Source organism: Mastigoproctus giganteus, chromosome 5 (genome assembly GCF_048544385.1).
Source record: "Mastigoproctus giganteus isolate SK-2022 chromosome 5, ASM4854438v1, whole genome shotgun sequence".
Classification (NCBI taxonomy): domain Eukaryota; kingdom Metazoa; phylum Arthropoda; class Arachnida; order Uropygi; family Thelyphonidae; genus Mastigoproctus; species Mastigoproctus giganteus.
This window is the reverse complement of record NC_143579.1, coordinates 219,601,780-219,627,066: the sequence shown is the minus strand read 5'-3', so window position 1 is coordinate 219,627,066 and position 25,287 is coordinate 219,601,780. Positions and strand designations below refer to the sequence as shown.

Sequence of the window (25,287 nt, the reverse complement as noted above, 5' to 3'; positions counted from 1 at the left end):
CCAATGGATGAAGTCTTCTGGGGACAATTTGACACCAGCAGGAAGAGTGAAGAAACCAACTATAGGAGAAGTTTGTACCTGGGTGAAAAGATCCTGGGATAATATCAAGATGGAGATCATTGTCAAGTCATTTAAGAAGTGTGGCATTTCAAATGCCATAGATGTATGAATTTTATGATGAATAAAACTTGAGTTCAATAACTTTATGTAATACATTTTTTTTTCAAATTTCGGGCCCCAAAATTAAGGTGCGTCTTATACATGGGGAAATACGGTAATTCTTACATAAGTCATCTTGGATCACAAAAAGATAGCAACCTATGAAGGCAGCTCAACTGCCAAACATTTTTTAATGACAAATGTGACTTTTTTTTCTTTTTTTTTTGGATAAAAAAAAATTAGTTGTAAATATAAGTTAGGGAAACAAAATCTTATGGTTAATGTAATACTAACATATTTTACCATCTTATGAAAATGTTTGCGTGAAAACATTATATAATGATTATATAACATTATATAAACATTATATATATAATGAATTAACCATTTATTTAGTCACTAAGTAATAACAAACCATGCCTAAAATAGAAATAATTCATTTTTAAAATATACATAATTTATGTGCTTAATTTGTTTGTTTTGTAATTAAAGTTTTTATACAGAGAGTTTATGGGCATCTCACATTTGTATAAATTTCTTGTACAGTATTTATTAAGTTCATTTCATAAAAGTATTTAACCGAGAATAATATATTGTCAATGTATATTTGTTATATTTATTTTTAAGAAAATGTAGTAGTAAGATTATATTGTTTCACTTATATCATTATTTTGCAGAACTCTAACATTAAAACAATTTGCCCTAGGACTTGCATAGTCGGGGAAGGACAATACGATTTTCCGTTGAATTATACTCTTAGTAATGACCTCTTATACCATGTGAATATTAAGATAGTTTATTCAATTAGTAACTAAATTCCTTTACATTAAGGTGATGTTTCGGGAACCTTGCCAGTACCCATCATCAAGACCATACAGTGGCTATCGTCAGCCCCCTGCTCACCGAGTGTCTTGATCCCTACTGTGCAGAATGCATAGTAGGTACTGGCAAGGTTCTCAAAACATCACCTTAATGTATAGGAATTTAGTTATTAACTGAATAAACTATCTTAATATTCACATGGTCATTACTAAGGTTATAATTCTTGGACTTATTTGACTATTTTTATTAAATTAAATATTAAATAACATTTTGTTTAATATGAAAAAATATTCAGCCCAGTTTGCCTATCATTTGTTTAAACTTAACCGGTAGCAAACTATGGTCATGTTGATTTCTTCATAAGAGATACATGGAGTGGGAAATAATAGTTGTTATAAGCTTACCATTAATAAAACTTGATTACAATGAGTTATATTTCTGCAGTCCCTTCCTTGCCTTATGTACATAAAATAAGCATGTTTACAATGAATATTCCTTAAGCCTGAATGTGAATCAAATGTTATTGAAGATTGTTCATATAAGGCAATTTTAATCCTATAAAATATCAAGAAAAATAGTCTATGGATGGTATATAAAAAACTAGAGTGAACAAATATAAATGTTCTATTATAATAGTAGGTTAGAGAAATCTATCCTGGCACAAGATGTGAAGTTATTTGATATTTCAGGGTGTTTTTTTTTTTTTTTTTTGTATAGGAGGATCCCAGCAATGGTCTAAAAGTATATAATTTATTTGAAGGGGGAAAGAGAAAAAAAAAAACTCTAGTGACAACAGCCTCCAAGTAACTAAAAACTACTTGGAGGTTGTTGTCAACAACTTGGAGAAGTTTTATAGACTTAACTTTAAAGCCATATGTGTGTGTGTGTGTGTGTGTATGTATATATATATATATATATTTTTTTTTTTTTTTTTTTTTTTGGGGAACATTATTATTGTAAAACTTAGTACAATGAATTTTTAAGATGTGAATTGTTCCAAATTCAGAAAAACTTGCTTCAAAAAGGCTATTTATTCCTTACCACCCCATATGACATTTTATACAATGGTTACAATTGGAATTGTGAAGAAATTACTTTTTTAAAAAATAGTACTACAATATATCAATGATACCAGGTAAAAAAAAAAAAATGAATAAGCCGACTAAGTAGGTTTAATTTATTAATTCTGAAAATTATTAGTAATAACAGTTGAAATATTGACAAACAGAATGTAAAACATCTCCAAGTCCTAGTGCAGGATGTTTTCTTTCCCCATACATGGGATTGTATGAAAAACAGCAGAATTGTTGCTGTTTGTCACAATAAATTGTTCAAAGTACTTTTCTTCTTTCAAAATACTATACTATTTAAAAAATAATAATCTGACGTACTTTCCCTTGGAAATGTATTCATAAATTTCTTATTCTAACTTTCAAAAAGTGTCAAGTATGGATGGTGATACACTAGCCAAATAAAACAATTGTAAATGCCTCAGTGTTATTACAAATTTTTTATTTATTATTTTTTGCTTGTGACATTTTTTAAACACATAGTATAATGTAGTTACAGAATATTAATTGTATGGTATTTTTGTGTATTAATAAAACAGTAGCAACAATACCTAGATGTGTTTGGGCTTGCTTCTTTTTTATAATATGTAAGACATCTTATAAATTTTTTTAGGCAGATCTATGCAAGAATAAAAATTTCCAACTTAATTATTTCCTTAACTAAAGTAAAATGCTGTATAATTTAGCATTCAGATAATTTGTTTGATGAACAAATCTATCACCTAAATTTATCATTTCAATAATTTCCTTATATAGTAACAATAGCATTAGTAGAGGCATATGATGCAAGAAAGCAAGCTTATACAGCATCAGCCATTTAAAAAAAAAAAAAAAACTTCCCATTTCACCCATTCATTTGCTCCAAAAGTTTGTCCAGTTCTTCGTTGAATTTATTTAAGCTATCAACTTCCACAACAACATATGAAAGTTTGTTCCAGCAATCAACTTCCTACTGGCTAAAGGAATTCCACACAACTATTCTACAACTGTCTTTCCTCAATTTGAGTTTGTCCCCTCGGGTTTGTAATCTGAGCAAGAGGAAGAATCCCATCAGCATTGAGCCTGCTCAAATCATTCAAGGCACTTCAATCAGATCACCTCACAGGTGCCTAGTCTCCAGATGCAGCAATTTGTAGAACTTAAGCCTTTCTTGGTAAAAGTTCCCTCACCAATCTTGTTTCACTTCTCTGTACTTGTTCTGGCAAGTCTACATCTTTCCTAAAATGAGACCTCCAGACCTGTATGCAGCATTAGCAATAGCAAGGGCACATAATGCAAGAAAGCAAGCTTATACAGCATCAGCCAAAAAAAAAAAAAAAACACACACACACACCACCCTTCTCATTTCATCCATCCACTCGCTCCAAATGTTTGTCTAGTTCTGCCTTGAACTAGACAAACTTTCTAAAGGCAAACTTTCACACATCTATCCTACAACTGTCTTTCCTCAATTTGAATTTATGCCCTCTCAGACGATTATTCTAAGCAAGAGGAAGAATTCCATCTGCATTGAGCATGCTCAAACCATTCAAGGCTTTATACACCTCAGTCAGATCACCTCGCAGGTGCCTAGTCTCCAGACACTAATTCACAAAACTTAAGGCTTTCTTCATAAGAGCAACCCTTTGTTACATTCACTAATCTTGTTGCCCTTCTCTGTACTCGTTCCAACAGCCTCCACATCCTCCTTAAAATGAGGCCGCCAGACCTGTATACAGTACTCAAAGTGTGGCCTGACATACAAGGGGATAATCACCTCCTTATTCCTGTATATCATTAACAAGACACCATGAGCTACACTTGCAGACTGTCTGCACTCCTCAGAAAACTTCATATCTGCCTCCACAATATTAGATTAGCAGTGGCAAATGATGCAAATAAGCAAGCTTATTTATTTTGCATCAGCCAAAAAAAAAAAACCTGCCATTTCACCCATTCATTTTCTCCAATAGTTTGTCTGGTTCTTACTCAAATTTATTTAAACTATCAACTTCCAGCAATCAACCACCCACTAGCTAAAGGCAAACTGCTGCACATCTGTTCTGTAACTGTCCTTGCTCAATTTGAATGTGCCCCCTCGTTTGTGTGTGTGCGCGCGCGCACGCTAACAAAACAAAGAACTCAGTCGACACTGGATTTGCTCAATCCATTCAAGCTTTATCCCCTCACGGGTGCCTATTCTCCAGATGCTAAAATTTTAGCATCTGGAGACTAGACACCTGCGAGGTGATCTTTCTTACCAAGAGAGAACTGAAGCCTTTCTTGGTAAAAGAACCCCCCCCCTTTGTTCCCCTCCTTTATACTCATTCCACAAGCTTTCCACATCATTCCTAAAATGAGGCCTACAGACTTGTATGTAGTACTCAAGATGTAGCCTCACCATTGCCTTAAGGCGACTACGATGGTCTGAGACAGTATTTAAATTCTATACAGTGGGACCAACTGAAGATGTTACCAACAGCAAATTCAAAATGGGAAGCATTCAAGGAACTTATCTTGGAAGCTACTAGGCTTTACATACAAACTAAGAAATACTGTTCAAGGTTTAGGCCTAAATGGATGTCAGATGAACTAATGAGACATATGGCAGAGAAGAAAAATGCATGGAATACATATAAATTAATGGGTGACATGGAAGCCTATGAGAGATATAAGCTGGTCTGTAACCAAGTCACAAAGGAGATTAGGCAGGCAAAGAAAAACAGAAAAGAGTTCTTTACTGATGTAAACTCTAGAAGGAAAGGGATGAATCAGATTGGTCCAATGGATATTGATGGTTCAACAGTTGAGGATCCTACTCAGGTGGCTAACAAACTAAACAAGTGTTTTGCATCTACATTCACACATGAGGAGTTATTCAGGAAGGGGAATGCCAGAGGTGAAGTAAACTCTGGCAGTGAGCTAGATGATTTTGTAATAACTGAGAGGAAAGTGGAGGAGAAATTGTTGAGGATAAACATAAAAAAGGCACCTGAGGTGGATGGGATCTATCCAGTTATATTAAAGGAGTCGGCAAAGGAAGTAAGCAAACCCTTTGCCATACTTATGAGAGCTTCTTTGGAGTCAGGGAAGGTACCCATGGACTGGAGATGTGCAAATGTGACCCCAATTCACAAAGGAGGATCAAAGGCTGACACAAGTAATTATGGACCTGTGAGTTTAACTTCTGTTCCAGGAAAATTAATGGAGGCACTGGTTAAAGAAGCACTGTAGGATCACCTAAACAATCACCTTCAGTTATAGCTCGGACACAGCATGGTTTTGTTAAGGGAAAGTCTTGCCTGACCAATTTGATTGGATACTATGATGCAGTCACAAAAGAACTGGATGCAGGGAATAACTCTGATATTATATATTTGGATCTTAGAAAGGCTTTTGATACTGTTGCACATGGAAGACTGCTGCAAAAATTGGAGCAGTTTGGCACTGGAGGCAAATTGCTGCTATGGATAAAGGGATGGTTGATTGGGAGAAGACAGAGTGGTAATCAACGGACACTGCTCATCGTGGACTAATGTTATTAGTGGAGTCCCTCAGGGTTCAGTGTTGGGTCCATTATTGTTTTCTGTATTTATAAATGATATTGATGATGGTATATCAAGCTTAATGTCCAAGTTTGCAGACGATACAAAGGTTGGCAGGATTGTTAAGGACACTACTAATGCTATGCTGCTGCTGCAATAGGATCTGGAAAGGTTGAGCAGATGGGCTGAGAGGTGGCAAATGAAGTTTAACATTGACAAATGTAAATTACTACATATGGGAAATAGCAACCCCAGAGCAATGTATCAACTCTGTGATACTACACTGAGTGGTAGAGAATGAAAAGGACCTGGGGGTAATTGTGCAGGCAGATATGAAGTTCTCTGAACAGTGCAGACGGGCTGCAAGAGTAGCTCGTGGTGTCTTGTCAATGATATACAGGAATTTTTCTAGCAGGGATAAGGAGGTGATTATTCCCTTGTGTAAGGCAATGGTCAGGCCACACCTTGAGTACTGTATACAGGCCTGGAGGCCTCATTTCAAGAAGCATGTAGAGCTGCTGGAACGGGTACAGAGAAGGGCAACAAGATTAGTGAATGGATCAAAGGGTTGCTCTTACGAAGAAAGGCTTAAATTTTGCAAATTACAGTGTCTGGAGACTAGGCACTGGCGAGGTAATCTGATAGAGGTGTATAAAGTTTTGAATGGTTTGAGCATGCTCAATGCCGATGGGATTCTTCCTCTTGCTCAGAATAATCACCTGAAAGGGCATAAATCATAAATTCAAATTGAGGAAAGAAAGATGTAGGATAGATGTGTGGAAATTTGCCTTTAGCCAGCAGGTAGTTGGTTGGTGGAACAGACTTCCATCCCTTGTTGTGGAAGTTGATAGCCTAAATAAATTTAAGGCTCAGTTGGACAGGTATTTTTTTTTTGGCTGATGCTGCATAAGCTTGCTTTCTTGCATCATATGCCTCTACTAATGCTAATGCTATACAGTGGGATAATCACCTTATCCCTGCTAGCAAAATTCCTGTACATCATTGACAAAGCATTCCAATGCACTGAACCTGTGTCTGACTACACAATTATACCCTCGGGTTGTTTTCATTTTTTAATACCCTGAGATGGTATGTTAATCTGGGGTTACTGCTACCCATATGCAGTATTTTGCATTTATCAATATTAAACTTTAGTTGCCATTTCTCAGTCCATCTGCCTAACTTTTCTAGATCCTTTTGCAGTAGCATGCCATCATTACTGCCATTAACCACCCTGCCAACCTTTGTATCATTTACAGGCTTGGACATTAAGCCTGATATGTCTTCATCAATATCATTATAAATATAAAAAACAACAGTGGGCCCAACCTAATAACATTAGTCCACGAAGAGTAATGTCCATTGATTACCAGTCTGTCTTTTCCCACTCAACCATCCTTTATCCACAGCAGCAACTTACCCTTAATGCCACACTGCTCCAATTTGTACAGCAGTCTCAAAAGCTTTACTGAAATCTAAATATATGATATCAAAATTATATAATTAAATAAATAAATTTTCTGTTTATACTCCGGCATGACAACCAAGTCATAGGTTTACAATAAATCGTCAATATAAATATTTATCGTATTTAGTAGTCACGGGCTTGAACCCCGGTCCACTCAAGGAACGCATGCTATGCACTCTCGCTCCTGACCGCTCGGCTACGTCAGGCCTAATTTTTTGAAAGCTGAATCACATTATACTAAAACATAATATGTGCATATTATATTAGCACATATCACATATTACTACAAACTTAAAAATTGTCACTTCTATAGACTAAGATATATATACAGTCAGGCCTCCATGTTTGCAGATTCGTGTTGGCAGTCACGAAATTTATCATACTAAAAATTTGGCTGCTGCTCGCTGCATTCACCCAGTGAGCGACATCAGAGTAGGATGGCTTGTGACCTTTGTGTGTGTCTGCTTAAGGCTACTTGTGCTTAAAATATTACTGTGATTATCAATATCCACGGATTCTAAACGAAGTGCATCTAATGACAGACAAAAGCCTAAAAGGGCCAAGAAAACAATGACTTTGAAGAAGAAAGCAAGGATTCTAGATAAATGTCGAGAACAGCTCACATATGCGGCCGTAGGCTGCATATGTGAGCTGTTCTCGACAAGTACTGTACGATACATAAGCAAACAAGAAATTGAGATCAGGGAAGCAGTGCAAAGTGGTGGATTTCTTACTGTTAAATACGTGGCTTTTGTACATGATAAAGTGTTAAAAATGGAAAAGCACTGTTTGTATGAATTAAAGACCAGCACAAGAAAAACAACTTGCCTGTGAACATTGGTATGATTTCTGCTAAGGCCCCCGTTTTTTACAACAGATTTAATCCCCTGTACTAGCAGCACTGCAGAAACCACTTTCGCTGCCAGCAAAGGCTGGTTCCAGAAATTCAAAAGGCATTATTCACTCTGTAATGTAAAAGATTGCAAGTGAGCCTGCTTCAGCAGATCACGAGGCTAATAAGGCCTACCCTGCACAACTCAAGAAGCTAATTGAGAAGGGATATAAATCTGAACAGGTTTTCAATGTCAATGAGACAGAATTATTCAGTAAGAAGATGCCTCAGTGCACCTATATAGCCGTCAAAGAGAAGGCCCAGGATTCAAGCCAGAAGCTCGACATCAGCCTACCTTGGTTTGTTTGTTTTGTTATTTGGTTTTTAGGAGCATTAGCAACTAAGGCCATATTGCTCCGGGAATATGCGGTAGTCATTCCCTCCGCATTCTCCGTATTTGGTGGTGACAGGCTCGAACCCCGGTCTAATCAAGAAGCGTGTGCTACGCACTGCTGCTCCTTCTCACCTGGCTACAGAGGCGCCTGCCTACCTTGGTGCATGCCTTGTTCTTAACTATGTTACAGTATTTTCAAAACATGGGCTAAAATGCTCATTATTGTAAAATACAATTAAAACCTTTTAAACACATTTAGACATTTTAATGTTAATTGTAAATGGTTGCATAAGTGTTTAGGCATACATAGAAAACATTTGGGGCTTTTTGGGCGAGAGTACATTTCGCAGAATTTCATGTTTTTGCAGGAAGTGTTGACATAACCACTGTGATATGATCCCATAGAATAATTGCACAAACTTAAATAAATGGACTTCACAGCTTCATCAAAATTAAATAACAAATAATTCACTAAGAAATATTCAAATAATCCACAGTTTGGGCATAAAAGAGCAAAACTAAGTTGCTCTTTTATGCCCAAACATGCTTTCAATTCAGTGGGCTATCATGTTTGTTTGATAAAGTTATAGTTTCATTGTTTGGTAGTTTCCCCAAATATTGGCATTACTACATCAAATATAGGAAGTATCAAATCTTTTGCAGTATTATGAACTTTTCTCTACACTTAGCGATTTTGTATATGACTTTATAAGAGGGATGTGAAGCTTGAATTTTTAGTCACAAAATTCTTTTTTTTTTTTTAATAAAAATAAGTGTTAGTTTCGACAATATAATTGTCAAAACTATGAACCCACATGATAAGACATACCAATTTTTAAAATTTTGTAATATTCACATTAGTAGTCCATCGTATCATACATTTTCTGGCTGCTGTTTAAAATATGCTCACTAGGATGGCTTGAATCCAATTTAGTATTAAGTATTTTCTGGATTTAACAAAACTTTTAAAAGTTGAGCTGTCACATAGATATTTATACTGTTCCCCAAGACTCGATATCTCTGCCTTGTAGTTATGTGTTCTGGAAAACCTAAAAAATAAATAAATAAATAAAGGATTGCAGGGGGATATTAATGCATAAATTATATAGTTCCCTGTAATCAGCTCAATGCAGCAATGCACTGAGAGTCTATCACAGGGAACATTCTGTCCTTTCCCCCATCCCCAAAATATCTTTTTAAATCGCATAGCATCACCAAATAGGTGAATCCTCAGATTTTCAAATGCATAGCAGATTTGCTTATTGAAATAAGAACAAAATTTTTTTTGTTCTTTTATTCAAAATAAATTTTTCTAAATCATCACTTGCAACATACAGAAACACACAATTAGAGAAAGCTAACTTTCTCTAACCAAAAATGCAATTCAAACATGCTTTTGGTTGCAGATATTTTAATATTTAATTTTTCTTCTCAGAAGTATGTGACAGTCTCTCCACATGGGAAGATACCTTCAATCATAAGCTCCCATCTACATAAAGGGTCAGTCTTTCTCCAGCCACAACAGGAAACAGACCCAACATGAAAAACTCAAGGACATCATTAAATAACAGAGGGCCAAACAATTTATAAAATAAACAGAATACAACAGTATGATTTAGAAGACTAAAAATTATCTTTCAGAACTCACTAACTACAAATAATAAAAATATTATAAAGATCAACATGCACTTGATGCATGCTGCTCTGATGAAAATCAGAGCAGCATGCATCAAGTGCATGTGAAGTTTGTGAAGTTACCATCACAAACTTTGACTGGATAGCCTGAGAAGAGAAGTCTAAGGGTTGAATGCTAGAGCACTGTGAAGCCACTTTGGCACAAGCTATGCCAACCATCAAAGGAGACAGAGGGAGGAGGCCTTGCCTTGAAGATAATGTCCATTGTTTGCAGAAGCTGAGAGCACTACCTGCTTAGTATCGGGAATAGAATTATTCTGCTTTTTTTCTGGTGGAGAAAAGAAGCCTCTGGTTGTTTCATTAAATACCTGTTTTCTATTGAAGAAAGTTAGCCGTGCTGGAGTGGGAGGAATTTCAGTGTTCTGAGACAAACCTTTTAAAATGGTGGGGGGAAGGGAGCAGGCCTAGAAGGGAACCCTGGTTTGTGTGCATGCATGGTAGCAAAAGTGTGAGAACCTCCGAGTTACTCAGGTTCAGATTTTTAATTGTCAACTGATCTATTTGTTCTTCTTTAGAAATTATTTTAAAAATGGTCTGGTCCATTTTTCTAGTAGCTTTGTTGCCTGGTCTAAAGGTTTGGGAATCACCGAGAAGGAAAGAGACATTGTTATAAATACCCTTGTGAAGAACAACGGCATTCCCCTTTGTCAGGTTTGCTGAGTGTGATATATTTTGAGATGGTTTAATGCCATCCTTTCAGACATGTTTCTATTGACTGTTTTGGTAATATTCTTCTGTATATGGTATGCTTCCAAAAAGGTCTGTTTGCTTAATTGTGGTGTGAAAAAAATCAAGACAAAAACCATGGTTGTTGGTTTCCATGTCTCTGTTTTTGATTTGCAAAGAGTTTGCCCTACATAATTCTCACAGCATTCTAAGCTTAAGCTTGTAAACAGCATCTCACATTCATTTGCTGTGGGGGGGGGGGAAGATTCTCAAGATTTTTGTTACCGGTGAAATATATAACTTACTGACTAGTGTCAGTTATCCACGGGAGGGGTAGTGCAAGATAAAATTAAGCCAGGTGTGAGGAAACTGCCAATGGGGAGGAGGGTTATAAAATTATCAATAGTTCATTTTATAATATTGTCAATGAATCCCACTAGATACTGATTCCAAATGAGGATTATTTTTATAAGGTTATATAAACCAACCTTTATTTTATTTGCATTGAAAATTCATGTTTAATCATAATTTGCAGATAAAGAAACCATGTGGCAGTAATCACAGAGTACTGATGTAGGATTTACTTAAAGATGCAACTACCATTAGGGGTAAAGGAAAGAGTTTTTGCCTTTGTAAAGGTAACTATGGTGGTCTCAGACAGTTTTTAAATTCTATGCAGTGGGACCAACTGATGATGACCAACAACAAATTCTAAATGGGAAGCATTCAAGGAATTAATCTTGGAAGCTATTAGGCTTTTCATACCAACCAAGAAATACTGTTCAAGGTTTAGGCCTAAATGGACGTCAGATGACCTAATGAGACTTGTGGCAGAGAAGAAAAATGCATGGGTTGCATATAAATTATCAGGCAACACAGCAGCTTATGGTAGATATAACTAGTCTGTAATCAAGTCACAAAGTAGGTTAGACAAGCAAAAGTAGACTAAGAGAAATCTGGCAAAGGATGCAAAGAAAAACAGCAAAGATTTTACTTATGTAAATTCTAGAAGGAAGGGGATAAATCAGGTTGGTCCACTTAATATTGATGGTTTGACAGTTGAGGAATTCTATAGGGAAGTGGAGAATTGTTGAAGTTAAACATAAGAAAAGCACCTGGGGTGGATGGGATCTATCCAGTTATATTAAGGGAGGCAGCAAAGCAAGCAAGCAAACCCTTAGCCATAATTATGAGAGCATCCTTGGATGCTCCCACGGACTGGAGATGTGCAAATGTAACCCCAATTTACAAAGGGTAACACGGGTAATTACAGACCTGTTAGTTTAACTTCTGTTCCAGGGAAAATAATGGAGTCACTGGTTAAAGAAGCAATGCAGGTCATCTAGTCAAAACTTCAATTATACTCCATTCACAGCATGGATTTCTTAAGGGGGTGACCTTATCTGACCAATCTGACTGGATAAAGACTGATGCATTAACAAAGGAACTGGATGCAAAAAATAATTTTGATGTCATATACTTGGATTTCAGGACACATAAAAGACTGCTGTACAAATTGGAGCAGTGTGGCATTAAGGGCAAGTTACTGCTCTGGATAAAGGGAGGGATATAAGAAAGTGGAGAGAACAGAGTGGTTATTAATGGACAATACTCTTCATGGACTAATGTTATTCATCAAGTCCTCATGGTTCAGTGCTGGGCACATTGTTCTTTCTATATTTATTTATATATAAAGAAATAATTATTCTGCTATATAAGGTAATATTTTGAAAATCTCCCAAAGCAGTATGTTTTTCAAAGAATCAATGCTACCTCAGTTCATGCTGAAGTACAAAATACAAAATTTATTTTATGTTTGAGCAAATCAGTCATCATTTTAAATTCTATTTGTAGTCTATAGATTTAGTATTAAGATAACACTATCTTTTTGCACCATTTGTTTCCATCCCCGTATTACATTGTACCTAAGAATATAGTGTATTTTTTAGTATAGTATGAAATATTTACAATTCTGAGAATCCCAATATTTTATCATTTTAAATGTGAACTAAATCTTAATTTTAGTAATTAGTATTTCCCTACAGTGCAAGCCAAGGCTTTTGCTGAACTAACAAGAAAAATAAATAAAATAAAAACTACACTTTTTTCCCCCTTCCCACAGATAGTGATCTAGTTGGGCTTTGAATTTCTCCAAACTGTCAATGCCTCAACTACCTATGCAAGCAACTTGTTCACCTCTAAAGCAAGCCTAGTTACCAAACTCTTATGTTCTACAAATTTCAGCATCTGGAAACTAGATGCCTGTAAGGATATCTGATTGATTTATTTAAGGCTTTGAATGGATGATAGAAAGGCTGGCATGGTGTAACTAATATATATTCATAGGCATACCCTCATGTGGGTGCCTTTTAGCCAAAACATCCTACTTTGTCACATAAGTTGTCCTACCCAGAATCCAAACTCACTCATTTTATTGTACAGGCATACCTCGAATAATGAATAGGATGCATTCCACGAAATTTTCGTTAAGCGAAACTTCGTTTTCAGAGGTAAAAATATTATGGCCAGAATAGGGATACGTTCCTACGTAAAGAAAATGAAAAGCTTTTTTTTCGAACAAAGAAAAGTTTTATTAAATAAACAGTCAACTTACATACAAAGTGAAATCACATTTTAAAATACGAGTCTAAAGTTGATTCTTTATGCTCTTTTTCTCTTTCATTTAACAATTGCCTATACGGAGTTATTGCATTTAACACTGATCGCTTAACAATAACACTTCTTCCTAAATCAGGATCATTTTTAAATCTTTGGTTGTTAACACTTTTTCGGCAGGAACTTCTTTAACCTCGCCTTCATTATCTTTGTCTTCGTTGCTAACAAGGGTTTCTAAATCTTCCACTGAAAAACCATCATCTTCTGCATTCAATAAATTTCTAACATCCTCTTCATCAACATTTTCGAAATCTATTGATTGAGCCATCTGGATAACTTCATTTCTAATTTCTTGGATGTTATTTTCTTCTTCTAGTACAACTTCTAGCCATATTTTGCACCAAACTCCATTTAAGCATTTCTTAGTGACTTCTTTCCAAGAACTATCATGTTTTCAATTGCGTTTTTAATGGTGTAGTTTTTCCAAAAAGTTTTAACTGTCATTTCCTCTTTATCCTCTAGTTCAGTTAAACTGCTTAATGTTCGATGCAGATAATAAGCTTTAAATGATGCTATTACTCCCTGATTCAATGGTTGAATCAGGGAAGTTGTGTTTGCTGGAAGAAACACAACTTTGACAGGAATGCATGTGTCCAACGTGTTAAGATCAGTAGGATGTCCCGGAGTATTGTCTAACAACAAAAGAGCTTTTTCTTCAAAGTTGTTTTTTTTGACAATACCGTTTTACTTCAGGACAAAAGTGGTTAACAAACCAATCAGTAAATAACTCCTTGGTAACCCATGCTTTTCTATTTGCTTTCCATATTACAGGTAAATTCATTTTTATGTTACCTTTTAACGCCCTCGGATTTTCTGAATGGTAAACTAATAACAATTTTAATTTATAATCGCCAGAGGCATTTGATCCAAAGAGTAACGTTAAACGGTATTTGGCTGCTTTGAACGCAGCAGCTGATTTTTCTTCAATAGAAATGAAGCTTTTTGTTGGTAGCCGTTTCCAGAACAAACCGCTTTTGTCAACATTGAACACCAAATTTGGAAAATTTTCACATTCAATTATTTCCTTTAGTTTTTCTGGAAACTTATTTGCAGCTTCTCCTGTTAATTTTACACTATGAATCCTGGCCCGTTTTTTAAATTTCTCGAACCAACCACGAGAAGCCCCAAAGGTTTCCGTAATTTATTCAGTTTGTTTAGATTTCAGGTGATTAAACTGGAATATATTTTTATGTTAAATGGGGCTTGAAATTGCCGACTTCGTTATATCGAAGCTTCGTTATCAGAGGTAACGTTAACCGAGGTATGCCTGTATTGTTTACTACCCTGAACAACCCTTAAAGTTGTTTAAATTCAATGCCCTAGCCTTAGCTTCCTATTTATTCTATTCATTTAAAAATTGCTGTTCTCGGCAACACATCTTTCAGACAGCAGAAGACTAATTTTTTAGTCTTGTACAAGAACCTCTTAAATGTGTGCAAATGTTACTCTGAACTGCATCATAAAAATGCATGACTGTATTACCCTTCACTAGCAGTTTCAGTGATCCCTTAAAGCTCCTCCTCAATGACAATGAAAAAGACTCTCAAACAACCTTTGTTCAAATGTATTCTATCTCTACAAAATAAATTTAAATTCCTTCTAGCCACTACAGTGGGCCAAGCTGATAAATATTTTCCCCTAAAAGTCTTGAAAATCCATATGATTTTCAAGCATATAGTCTCTCTTATCATGCCTGGGCAGACACTAATGCACTGCTTATCACTGATATTGCCACCTAGAACAAGACAGATTTTCCTGAAAACCTGTATTCATAACTGTTATCTATGTAGACATAAATGATTAAGTCAAGCTGATCAGTGCACTGGAGCATCCAATAACATGTCTTTTACTGCCTCAATGTAGGAAACTGAAAATGCTATAAAAATGTGTGCAGACAAACGAAATGGTTTTTTTTTGTTTGCCTGGCCATGTAAGAGGGCACAATGAATACCTTTAACTTGAATAAGGTGATGTTATGTACATATGACGGACTTTGAAAGTGATCAATCTTTGAGTTAACAGAAGCTGGATGGCCAACAAGGCATTTTGCTGTTTGTGTGGGTCATGATGCCTGAATGGTTGGATGCTCTTAGCAACTATTGGTACAGGAAGGTATTGAGATGTCACCAGAGCTCTGGTAACATCAGAACAGGAGCATCAACAGATCTGTTACAATCTGCTAGATTTTGAACATCACCTCTATCTATACTGTGTCCACAATTAACAATGACTACAAGAAATGAGACTGCATTCTTGCCATTCATTTCCTTGAACATTTCTGATGCCATTCTATCATCAGTGGCAGTGTAGCTAGACAGCTGCTTGGGGACAACCATCAACACCATCATTAACAACTAATCACATTTATGTTTCAGATCAAGTGACTACTATATATGCACGTGGTTAAGTATTGGAACATGTTAAAATATGCACTTCTTTCAATATGTCCCTATACTTATTCATTAGGTCATCAGCTTGTGTTGGCATAATATCATTAGTTCTCACATAGTAATAATATTCTCTTTTCCCATTTTGAGATGACATCAGATCTGATCATCAATCAAGGTTTTCAAGTGATCATAAATTTAACTTATGGCAGATAAAGAATGGATTAAAAGTGAATATTTTAACATGTTCCTATAATTTTGTGAAGCTACAGTTTTGTTTAATTTTTTAGTTTTTTATTCAATATACAAAATTTCAATGAAAGGATGGAAGTTCTAATGAGACATATCAGACAGTTGGTCACTTTGGCAGTGTACTTTACTGTATTCTGATATTGTCTTTTGAAAAAGAAAGAGCAGCCTAGTTCCCCCAAGCTTCATATTTCTTTTTTTTTCCCAGTTAGTTTCATTCAAACATATTATTTAATCCCTGTTATTATTAAAATAACAGTACTATATAATAAAATTAATAAAAATCCATACTTACTGAAACATCTTGGAAAGCACATCAGGTTTGCTATTTCTTGAGGAGTGAAATAACGTAGCTCTAAACTTTGCAATAATGGAAGTTTTTGGGGATCATCAGGACCTAGCTTAAGAACTTCTGCATAGACATCAGACAACTAATACGGAAAAGTATAGGGTACATAAACAGTGTAATATTTTTTACTTAGTAATTACTTAATGGATTATTTTGTTTTTAAACCTACTACCCAAAATGAAAAGCAAATTACAAGATCACATGTATCCCTAAAAACTTTCGTGCAAACCAGACTCATGGGGGTGGAATTATTAGGATACCCTAATGGGGGTTTTAGTTTCAATATCATATACAGTAGAACACAAATAAGTTTTCCAAGGGAGTGGAGATCTAGAACTTCTTGCGAGGGAAAACTTCTTAGATGGGAAAATGACTTTAAGGGTATGAAATATTAACTACACAAATAAAAATGAAAAGATATATATACATAAATTAAAGATCATTTTTAAGTACTATTTCAGAATTTATATATATTTTACTGTGTCTATGGGAAACATGTTTAAACTGATGATTTCTAATTGCTTAACAATCTGTTCATTAAACCCATTACCAAGTTGGAAGAATGAGCTCCTTTGGAGTTTCAACTTACCTTAAAAGGTCACAATTACAATAAGACAGCAACAATCCACTAATTCAGAACTGTTGAACCATCAGAACTTAATGCTTAATGTGGTCGATGTATCCAGTTATGGATATCGATGAAAACAATTGCAATATGTCACTTCCATTATATTAAAATGTTTATACTAAAAAGTCAATCATCAGTGGCAGTGTAGCTAGACAGCTGCTTGGGGACAACCAAGCAGCTGTCTAGCTACTTGGTTATAAATGAAAGCTAAAACCTTTTTAGCTTTCAGTGCTAAAAAAGGTTTTAGCACTGAAAGCCTCTGACTATGGAAAATTCACTAATTGAACTGAAATTAGGGCATAATATCAATATAGTTCTTAATAAATCACCGAAGTAGGTGAAATGGCATTGTTTTCATTATATCTCATATTGTGAATGCCTTCACAACGAGTTGCCCTGATATCGAACTACCTTTAACAGTGGATTATTGGCAGATACCACCACCACCACCCCTGGGTGGTGGTATCCGCCAAGGATATTAAAATTAAATCCCATATTAAAATGCTTATACTATGAAAATTTCTGAATATTTCTCTTCTAGTCAATGCAATGTTTACTCATAATATTAAAATATAATCATAACTTTTTTCTTTATTACTTTTGAAAACTAAGTATGATTACACATTCTGATTTTCACACGCCACCCTCCAGAAGCTTATGATGCTACCACATGTGCATGTTCCAAAATTATTTTATTTATTTATTTTTTTTTTTTCTGGCCTTTAATATCATGTTTATCTAACTGTATCTCAGCCAATACTTCATAATATACTTTACAGACATCACCTCCAATCCCATTTGGTTTGATGAAAAGTAGAGAAAAAATAAAAAAATCTACTCCCCCAATGAAGGTATATCTTTGCATAGTAGATTGTTATTCCACTAAAAACTAATCTAACTCCAGTGAAATAAAAGCCAGGAGCTCAAATGAGGAGCTTTCTGATTTTCATTTTTGCTGACCATGACTAAAACACTTGGGTGATTAATTTAAATAACATAAAGAATGTCAGGAAATCGCCTTGATAGATATCATTATTTGATTTTTAACCGAAAGAAATGCTTTTATTCGTATTTTTGAAAAAGCATGTGGTAATTGGACACTTAAAGGTTAATTTGGTTGTACTTTTGTCTAAGCCAAGAAATAAATGTCGGTTATCCGGAATAAATTTGAAAGGCTTAACTTTATTCTGTTTTTTTTTATTAATAATGGTAGTGCAGTAAGTGCTGGTTATAGTGATCATGTTTGCAAATTGAAATTTGATTCTACAAAAAGCCCAATAAACTGCAAATTGTTTTATGGTTGTGACTTCTAGAATTATGTGACCTTCAGATTAGTTTGGCTCCATATTCGGTAATAATAATAATATTGGCCCGAAACTGTGTGATTTATTATTTTTCTCAATTTTTTACAGTAACAGGTGAACAAAAAGAAAATGTGTAGTTTTAACATTGCAACAAATAAATGGAAATTATTAACAGAATTAGAAATGGTGAAATTTTAGGAAATCTCTCCAAAGAATTTAATTTTGGGACTTCAACAATTTATGACATCAAGAAAAATTCCAATGCTATAACAGAATTTGTGTCGATTATGGATAGTTGATCCTGCAGGGAAAAGACTATGTCGAAACCTGAAAATGCTGCTTTAGAGAGTGCACGTTATTTGTGGTTTCTACAGAAGCAAAGTTAGGTGAACCAGTGTCTAGCCCAATGTTGTATGAAAAAGAATTGGATTTTAATCGAAAATTAAGAGGTAATGAAGATTTTAAGGCAAGCACAGGTTGGCTGAAAAACTTTAAACTGAGACGCAGTATACATGAACTAGATATTCAAGGTGAGAAACTTTGTGCAGCTGTGTCCTTTAAAAGTAAGTTTGCTTCAGTTATAACAAATTACGAGAAAGAAAACGTTTATAATGTTTTGTTATTTTGGTTTTTAGGAGCATTAGCAACTAAGGCCATATTGCTCTGGGGATATGCGGTGATCATTCCTTGACCTTTCCGCATCCTCCGTATTTGGTGGTCAAGGGCTCGAACCCCGGTCTAATCAAGAAGCGTGTGCTACGCACCGCTGCTTCTGCCCACCTGGCTACGGAGGTACCATAATGTTTTGATGAGATGGGCTTATTATGGAAAGCATTACTGAGAAAAACTCTAGCCACTGAAAGAGAAATGCCTGCACCAAGTTTTAAGATGAAAAAAGGGTGAGTTACAATTGCTATGTGTGCAAATGCCACTGGGACGCACAGATTGTCAGTGCTCGTTATCGGTAAGTTGAAAAAACCGAGAGCATTTAAAAATCTTTCTAACTTTACTGTTTTGTATAAAAATCATAAAAATGCCTGAATGGATGTTTCTGTTTTCTGAGATTGGTTTATAATTTTTTTTATTTAATTAATCTTAATTATTTAATTTAATTGTAAGGTGAGACTAAATTTATTTAATCTTACCTTACATTCGATTATCCTGAAAATTCGGCTATCCAGAAGAGGTCTGACATCAATTATTCCGGATAACTGACACTGTATTGTACTGTACCTTAATTTAAAATCCAAATATATAATCAATACAATATTTACACTATTAATTTGCTGATTACATTTTGTATTGTGGCAATGAGTTGATAGCTCAGTTTGTAATATACTGTTCTTATTTTAATAAGCATGTGTGCAAAAGGTGGTCTCCAAACTGAATCTAGTGATATATTTTCAATATAAACAGCATTGCAGTTTTACTGACATGATATTTTATAAACAAGAGTTAGGTATCAAAGATGTAAATAATATTCTTAATCTCTCGTATTGTGGAGTTATACTTCATAACTGGGTTATCAGTATTGAAACAGGGTACCTGCCCACCCACCGATGACGAAGCCAACCAGCTTCAAAACGGTGCTGCCTGGGTGGTGGTGCCCATCTGAGAATAAATAACAGTAGTCTTCTCTACCAGAGAACCATTACTTATTCGAAGTAGTGCAATACCTAGGCAACTCGTTGGGAAGGTATTCATAATATGAGATATAATAAAATGATAATGCATCTCCATGCTTAAACAGGCTTTTTAATATTCTTAATATTATTTTCTAGGTGTATGTCTAGATTTGGTATGGAGACCATCTCAAGCATATGAACTTATTACCATAAAAATAGTATGACAAAGCACATTACACACTGAACACTCAACTTATCGCATGATACGACCTGCAAATTAATATCGAAGGAATTGTAGAATTAAAGATTTGGTATTAGTATTATAGGATTAAAGATTTGGATTTAAAATTAAGGTGTTTTGAATCATTAGTTGTTTCTTGTTTTAGACAAAAGTATCCCCAAATGAATATGTTAAATGGCTAATTACCAAATGATTTGTCAAAAATATGAAATTCAAAACAAGTTCCTTTCAGTTATGGAGTCAAATAATGACATCTATACTAGGCAATTTTCCAACATTCCTTATACTATTTAAATTAATCTCTTCAAAGTTTAACCACAGTCAGCATCACAACAAAAATCTGAAAAAGTATTATACATTTTCAATTCAAGCTCTCGACATTTATTTCAGTGTTTAGGTTAGATTTTAGTGACAGTCTACCATGAAAAGGAACACCTTTGTGTTGGGCTGTTAGTTTCTAGTTCTCAGTTTAATTCTCTACTTTTTTTTTTTATATAAAACTAAACAGAATCAGAGGTAAGTTCTATAAAGTATATGATGTGTTGGTTGAAATATGGTTAGATTAATATTGTAACAAGACTTAATACCAGCTCTAAATATTCATGTTTTATGACTATCTTAAAAATAAATTGCAGTGTTCATACCGTAGCTGATTTAAAAAAAAAAAAAAAAAAAAAATCTTTTTGATCATTTGTATTACTCTTCTAATTACTTTCCTAAAAGAATAACCTTCAAATAAAGTGCATGAAAAATCTTTAACAATGATCAAAAGTAAAATATCTAAGTACATACAGTATTTCACAGCCACTGAAAAATCTAAAGATCTTGTGATTTTATGCCTTCTTCACCCTGCAAGCAGCCTCAATTGTTGAGGGCATAACTAATTGTCACTGGTTTTTACAGAAAACTGTCTTAGGCCATACTGCTCCAGTCTGTTATATCATGAAAACACTTCAACTATATCTGTAGTTGAAGTGTTTTCATGGGCTGATTTGCAGGCTGAACAATCCAGAATAATTCACAGAGAAAACAAACTAACCCCCCTATCTGCCTAAGTCTGGCTAACTACAGTCCCAAATAACGAGTACTAATAATTCCTCAATCTCTGACAGGACTTTGATGCTCATTACTCCTTTGGACCTATCCAAATGAGTGAAGAGCAGCAAAGCCACTAAACCATCATAGAGGACAAAAGCATAGCTAGCCTGTTCACAAAACAATTACAAATGAAGGCATGGAGGTAAACTAGTAAAGGTGTTGAGTTGTATTTCATGCAGACATTGAAATGTTATTATAATAGTATACTTCACTGATTTCTATTTTTCTGTCTGGATGCCCTGTTCCTTCCACCACTCGACAACACTTGCGCTTATGCTCACTTTAGAAATGACATCATTGTCCACATATCGACTTAAAATTACTAATGTCATTTTTAATTAAATCTTATCAGGTGGAAATTATTACCAATCTCATGTCAAATTGTGAATTATTCACTGTTCAACACAAGACTGCTTGTAGAAACCCAATAACTATTATTCTATTATTATATAATATTACATGAAGTACCCATTTCTGATCATGGCTCTATCCACAGTCAAACTTAAATGAAGACTGTTGTTAATGACCAGAGGAAATGAACTACCCACATCAGCCTGAGGCTGCCTTTATTGTTTCCTTGAAAGATACTGAAGAGGACAGCAAGATCAGGAAAAAAATATTAAATGAATTTTTTTTTTTTTTTTGCCTTGAAGGAAGTTATCTCCATGCCAACAATTGAAGTTTAATGACACTAATCAAATTTACCCTCACTTTGGGAGATAAAACAATACCTCTTAGATATTCTGACATTTTTATTGTGATCTGCCATCCTAAACCATGGTAGGCACCACTCAGATTTTAAATATCACTCATCTGATTATAACTCTCATGTTATAAAAAGATCAGTTATATACAAAGGCATTCAATAAAATTAAAAGAAGCAAGATTTTTGTTTTCTAAACAGACTAAGCCAGTGAATATACACTGGTGTGCAAAACTTAAGTACCAACACTATTTCTGAAGGTTACAACCACAAAATCTTTACTTAAGACACTCTTTACTGATGAGAGTAGATTCAGTCTCAGCAGCGATTCTGGATGTCAGCTAATCTGGTGAGAGGATGGCACACGGTATCACCCCGCAAACATCACTGAAAGGGATTAATATGGCGGTCAAGGTGTTCTCATCTGGGGAGGCGTTATCTTCGATGGACATACACAACTCCAGATACTGTAAGGCGGTACTGTAACCAGTGCACGCTACTGTATGGAGGTAATCCTTCCTCATGTGTGTCTGTTCCGAGGTGCCATTGGCCCCGAGTTTGTGTTTATGGATGATAACACCATACCCCATCGCACTACAGCTGTTGATATGCTTTTGGAAAGTGAGGAAATTGTTCGTATGGATTGGCCTACCCGTTTCCCCGCCCACCGATCTAAATCCCATCGAACACATATGGGATGCTTTGGGAAGACGCCTAGTGGCATGTCCACACCCACCAGAAAATATTCACCAGCTGAAGATGGCACTGACAGAGGAATGGACGATGTTACTGCAAGAGCTTAACAACATTGTTCTAAATATGGACAGGCAGTGCAAAGCCTACATCAACATAAGGGGTGACCATATCTCCTACTGAGGACCACCTCTTCCCTTTGTTCCATCTTTGGCAGTATCATGGCAGCCAGTGCTATGTTGCCATTTTTGAATAAAGTCCCTCTGTACCGTTTTGTTTCCGTTGTTGTGTCGGTGTTGTTTCCTTCGTCATTTCTGTACCTCACAAAGTTCCTTTGGTATGCTTTTCCCATATCCAGGCCACTCTTATGAGAAACTATAGGTGAAAACCTGACTGGTCCTTAAATTTTGCACACCAGTGTATATGTCTGGCTGTTGGCCTTTTTCATTATATGAAAAGGTGTTTGATAAAATTTAAAGAAACAAGCCCTCTGATAAATTACAGCAAGTAGGTGGTAGATGACTTTCATCAACCGGTGAAATACCACCACTTTGCTTATTGGAGGCTTGAAGTGGTGAAACCCATGTTTAGTCTCTAGAGCAAAGTTTCCGGCACCCCCCTCCCCCCATACTTCTCCAACCATTCACGGTACTAAGTACTATAGGTTTTGATACCTTTCGTGTTTGGGGTTTTCATAAAAAAAAAAAAAAAAAAATTACAGCAAAAAAGACATACCAAATTCCTTATTAAGATCCATTACTAATATTTACAAAGATAATGAGATCCAATGAATAAATTTTAAAAAATCTGACTAGAAAAAAAATTAACCAAGGTGCAAAGATCTGTCAAAGGATGCCCTATATCTCCAACTTTATTTAAATTTTGTTATCTTAATGTGGAAAGCGAATTAAAGCAAAAGATAAAATACTAAGCACTTAATTGCCAACAATCAAGTACTCAGAAGACACAGAGGAGAGTTTATAAAGGGCAATATTCCTGTTGAATTCTACTGGCAAGAATTTTGGCTTGACTATCTCAAAAGAAACAACTCAATTAATGTATGCAGTGGGTTACATTTAAGGCATACTAACAAACGGTAATTCATGATTTATAAACAAAAAATATATGAGCAGAAAGCAAATGACTTTTATGCACAAACTGTGAAAATTTCATTTTTGTGCATTCACTACACTGTCCATTCATTCCTCCAACCAGCAACATATGTAACAGCGAGCTTCAATACACAAATATGGATAGCCTATGTAATATGTGTGAAAAAAATAAATGATAATTACCAGTTTTCCACTGCTCTGATTTTAATTCAATTTGGGTAGGGTTGACAAATTATTTTAAAGAACAAAATATAAAATTTCATGGAAATCCATTCACTGGGTTTGTTAGTTTGTTATTTGGTTTTTAGGAGCATTAGCAACTAAGGCCATATTGCTCCGGGATATGCGGTGGTCATTCCCTGACCTTTCCGCATCCTCCGTATTTGGTGGTGACGGGCTCGAACCCCAGTCTAATCAAGAAGCGTGTACTACGCACTGCTGCTCCTTCCCACCTGGCTACGGAGATGCCTCCATTCACTGGGATTCGAGTCATTATGTGCAGGTGGATGGACAAAGAAATAATAATTGTTTTTATTATAAATATTTGGAATGACTACAAATCTTTCTAAAGGGCTAAAATATGTCATGAAAACCACCTACTGGAAGCTGACTAAAATAATATTGGCACGACTAAAAAAATAAAATAAAAAACCAAAAGCTTATTGAAATATAAATATATAATTAAAAATTAGACTGTGTTAAAAATAGAGCTAAAACAAATTAATTCAAAATATTAAAATAAAAAGTTGGATTAAAAATATAAAAGCAAGCAAATGGGGCAAGTAGCTTTTGATGTGAAAAGCCTCTTTGTCAACATACTGAAGCCTATGACAGCAAGTCAACTATAATATGAAAAGGTAGCCTTGCACGTGTACAGATACTCAGCTGTGGACCACACGTGGCAAAGCAAAAAAAAAAGAAAGAAAGGAGAGCAGGAATAATGGAAGAGACATTAACTGCCAGACTCAGCATTGTTGCTGCAATGTACATTAGGCAAGTTGCTAGATCGCCACCTCACATCACCTTGTAAAATGACAGCATCCAGCATTACAATTGATGGTGAAACTCACCATAGCTATATAGGGCCTCTAACCATGAGAGAGGGCAAGAATTATTAGCCCAATCTATTATTTCAATGCTAAAATGGGGATTATATGCTGCTCCAACTATTATAGAGTTTTACGTGATGTGAGATGGCGATCTAACAACTTGCCTAATTGAGAGAGAGAATAATGAAAATGTCTCATGACTGTTCTTGAGTGTAGTATTCATATGTTTATATTTCTGGCTATGCATCATTCCAAAACTGTATAAATGTTTTGTTGAATTTGATTACACACCGTTGCTCCTTTTTTTTTTTTTACAAATTTCTACAGATGACATCTAGCAGCATGACTAAGTGTATGTGTGCAAATAAAGTAACAGCCATGAGTCAAATTTGAATCCCTCCCCCTCATAAAAGATTCAGTTCTTGCTTGAGATTAGGATTATTAATTTATTGACAGGGTAAAACCAAAAACATTACAGTAGCTTTATATAGATTTTAATTACACAAGCATACAATTTTAGTAAAATCTGCAAGTTTTATACTA

General features: G+C 35.1%; 2 protein-coding genes across 2 annotated transcripts in view; one reads left to right on the top strand and one right to left on the bottom strand.

The window, feature by feature from the left end:
- The window catches only part of LOC150086120 (kinesin-like protein KIF3B), a 297,164-nt gene extending 295,419 nt beyond the window's left edge, over positions 1-1,745 (top strand). The window contains exon 25 of the mRNA XM_090373729.1: positions 1,699-1,745. Coding sequence (XP_090229855.1) covers positions 1,699-1,720 — 22 coding nt within the window. The 3' untranslated portion in view covers positions 1,721-1,745. The remainder of the gene's footprint in view (positions 1-1,698) is intronic.
- Positions 1,746-9,165: 7,420 nt separating this feature from the next.
- Positions 9,166-25,287, bottom strand: part of Mt2 (tRNA (cytosine(38)-C(5))-methyltransferase) — a 64,081-nt gene continuing 47,959 nt past the window's right edge. Inside the window, exons 9-10 of the mRNA XM_090374800.1 lie at positions 16,238-16,373; positions 9,166-9,318 (exon numbers count right to left, since the gene is read on the bottom strand). Coding sequence (XP_090230926.1) covers positions 9,206-9,318; positions 16,238-16,373 — 249 coding nt within the window. The 3' untranslated portion in view covers positions 9,166-9,205. The remainder of the gene's footprint in view (positions 9,319-16,237; positions 16,374-25,287) is intronic.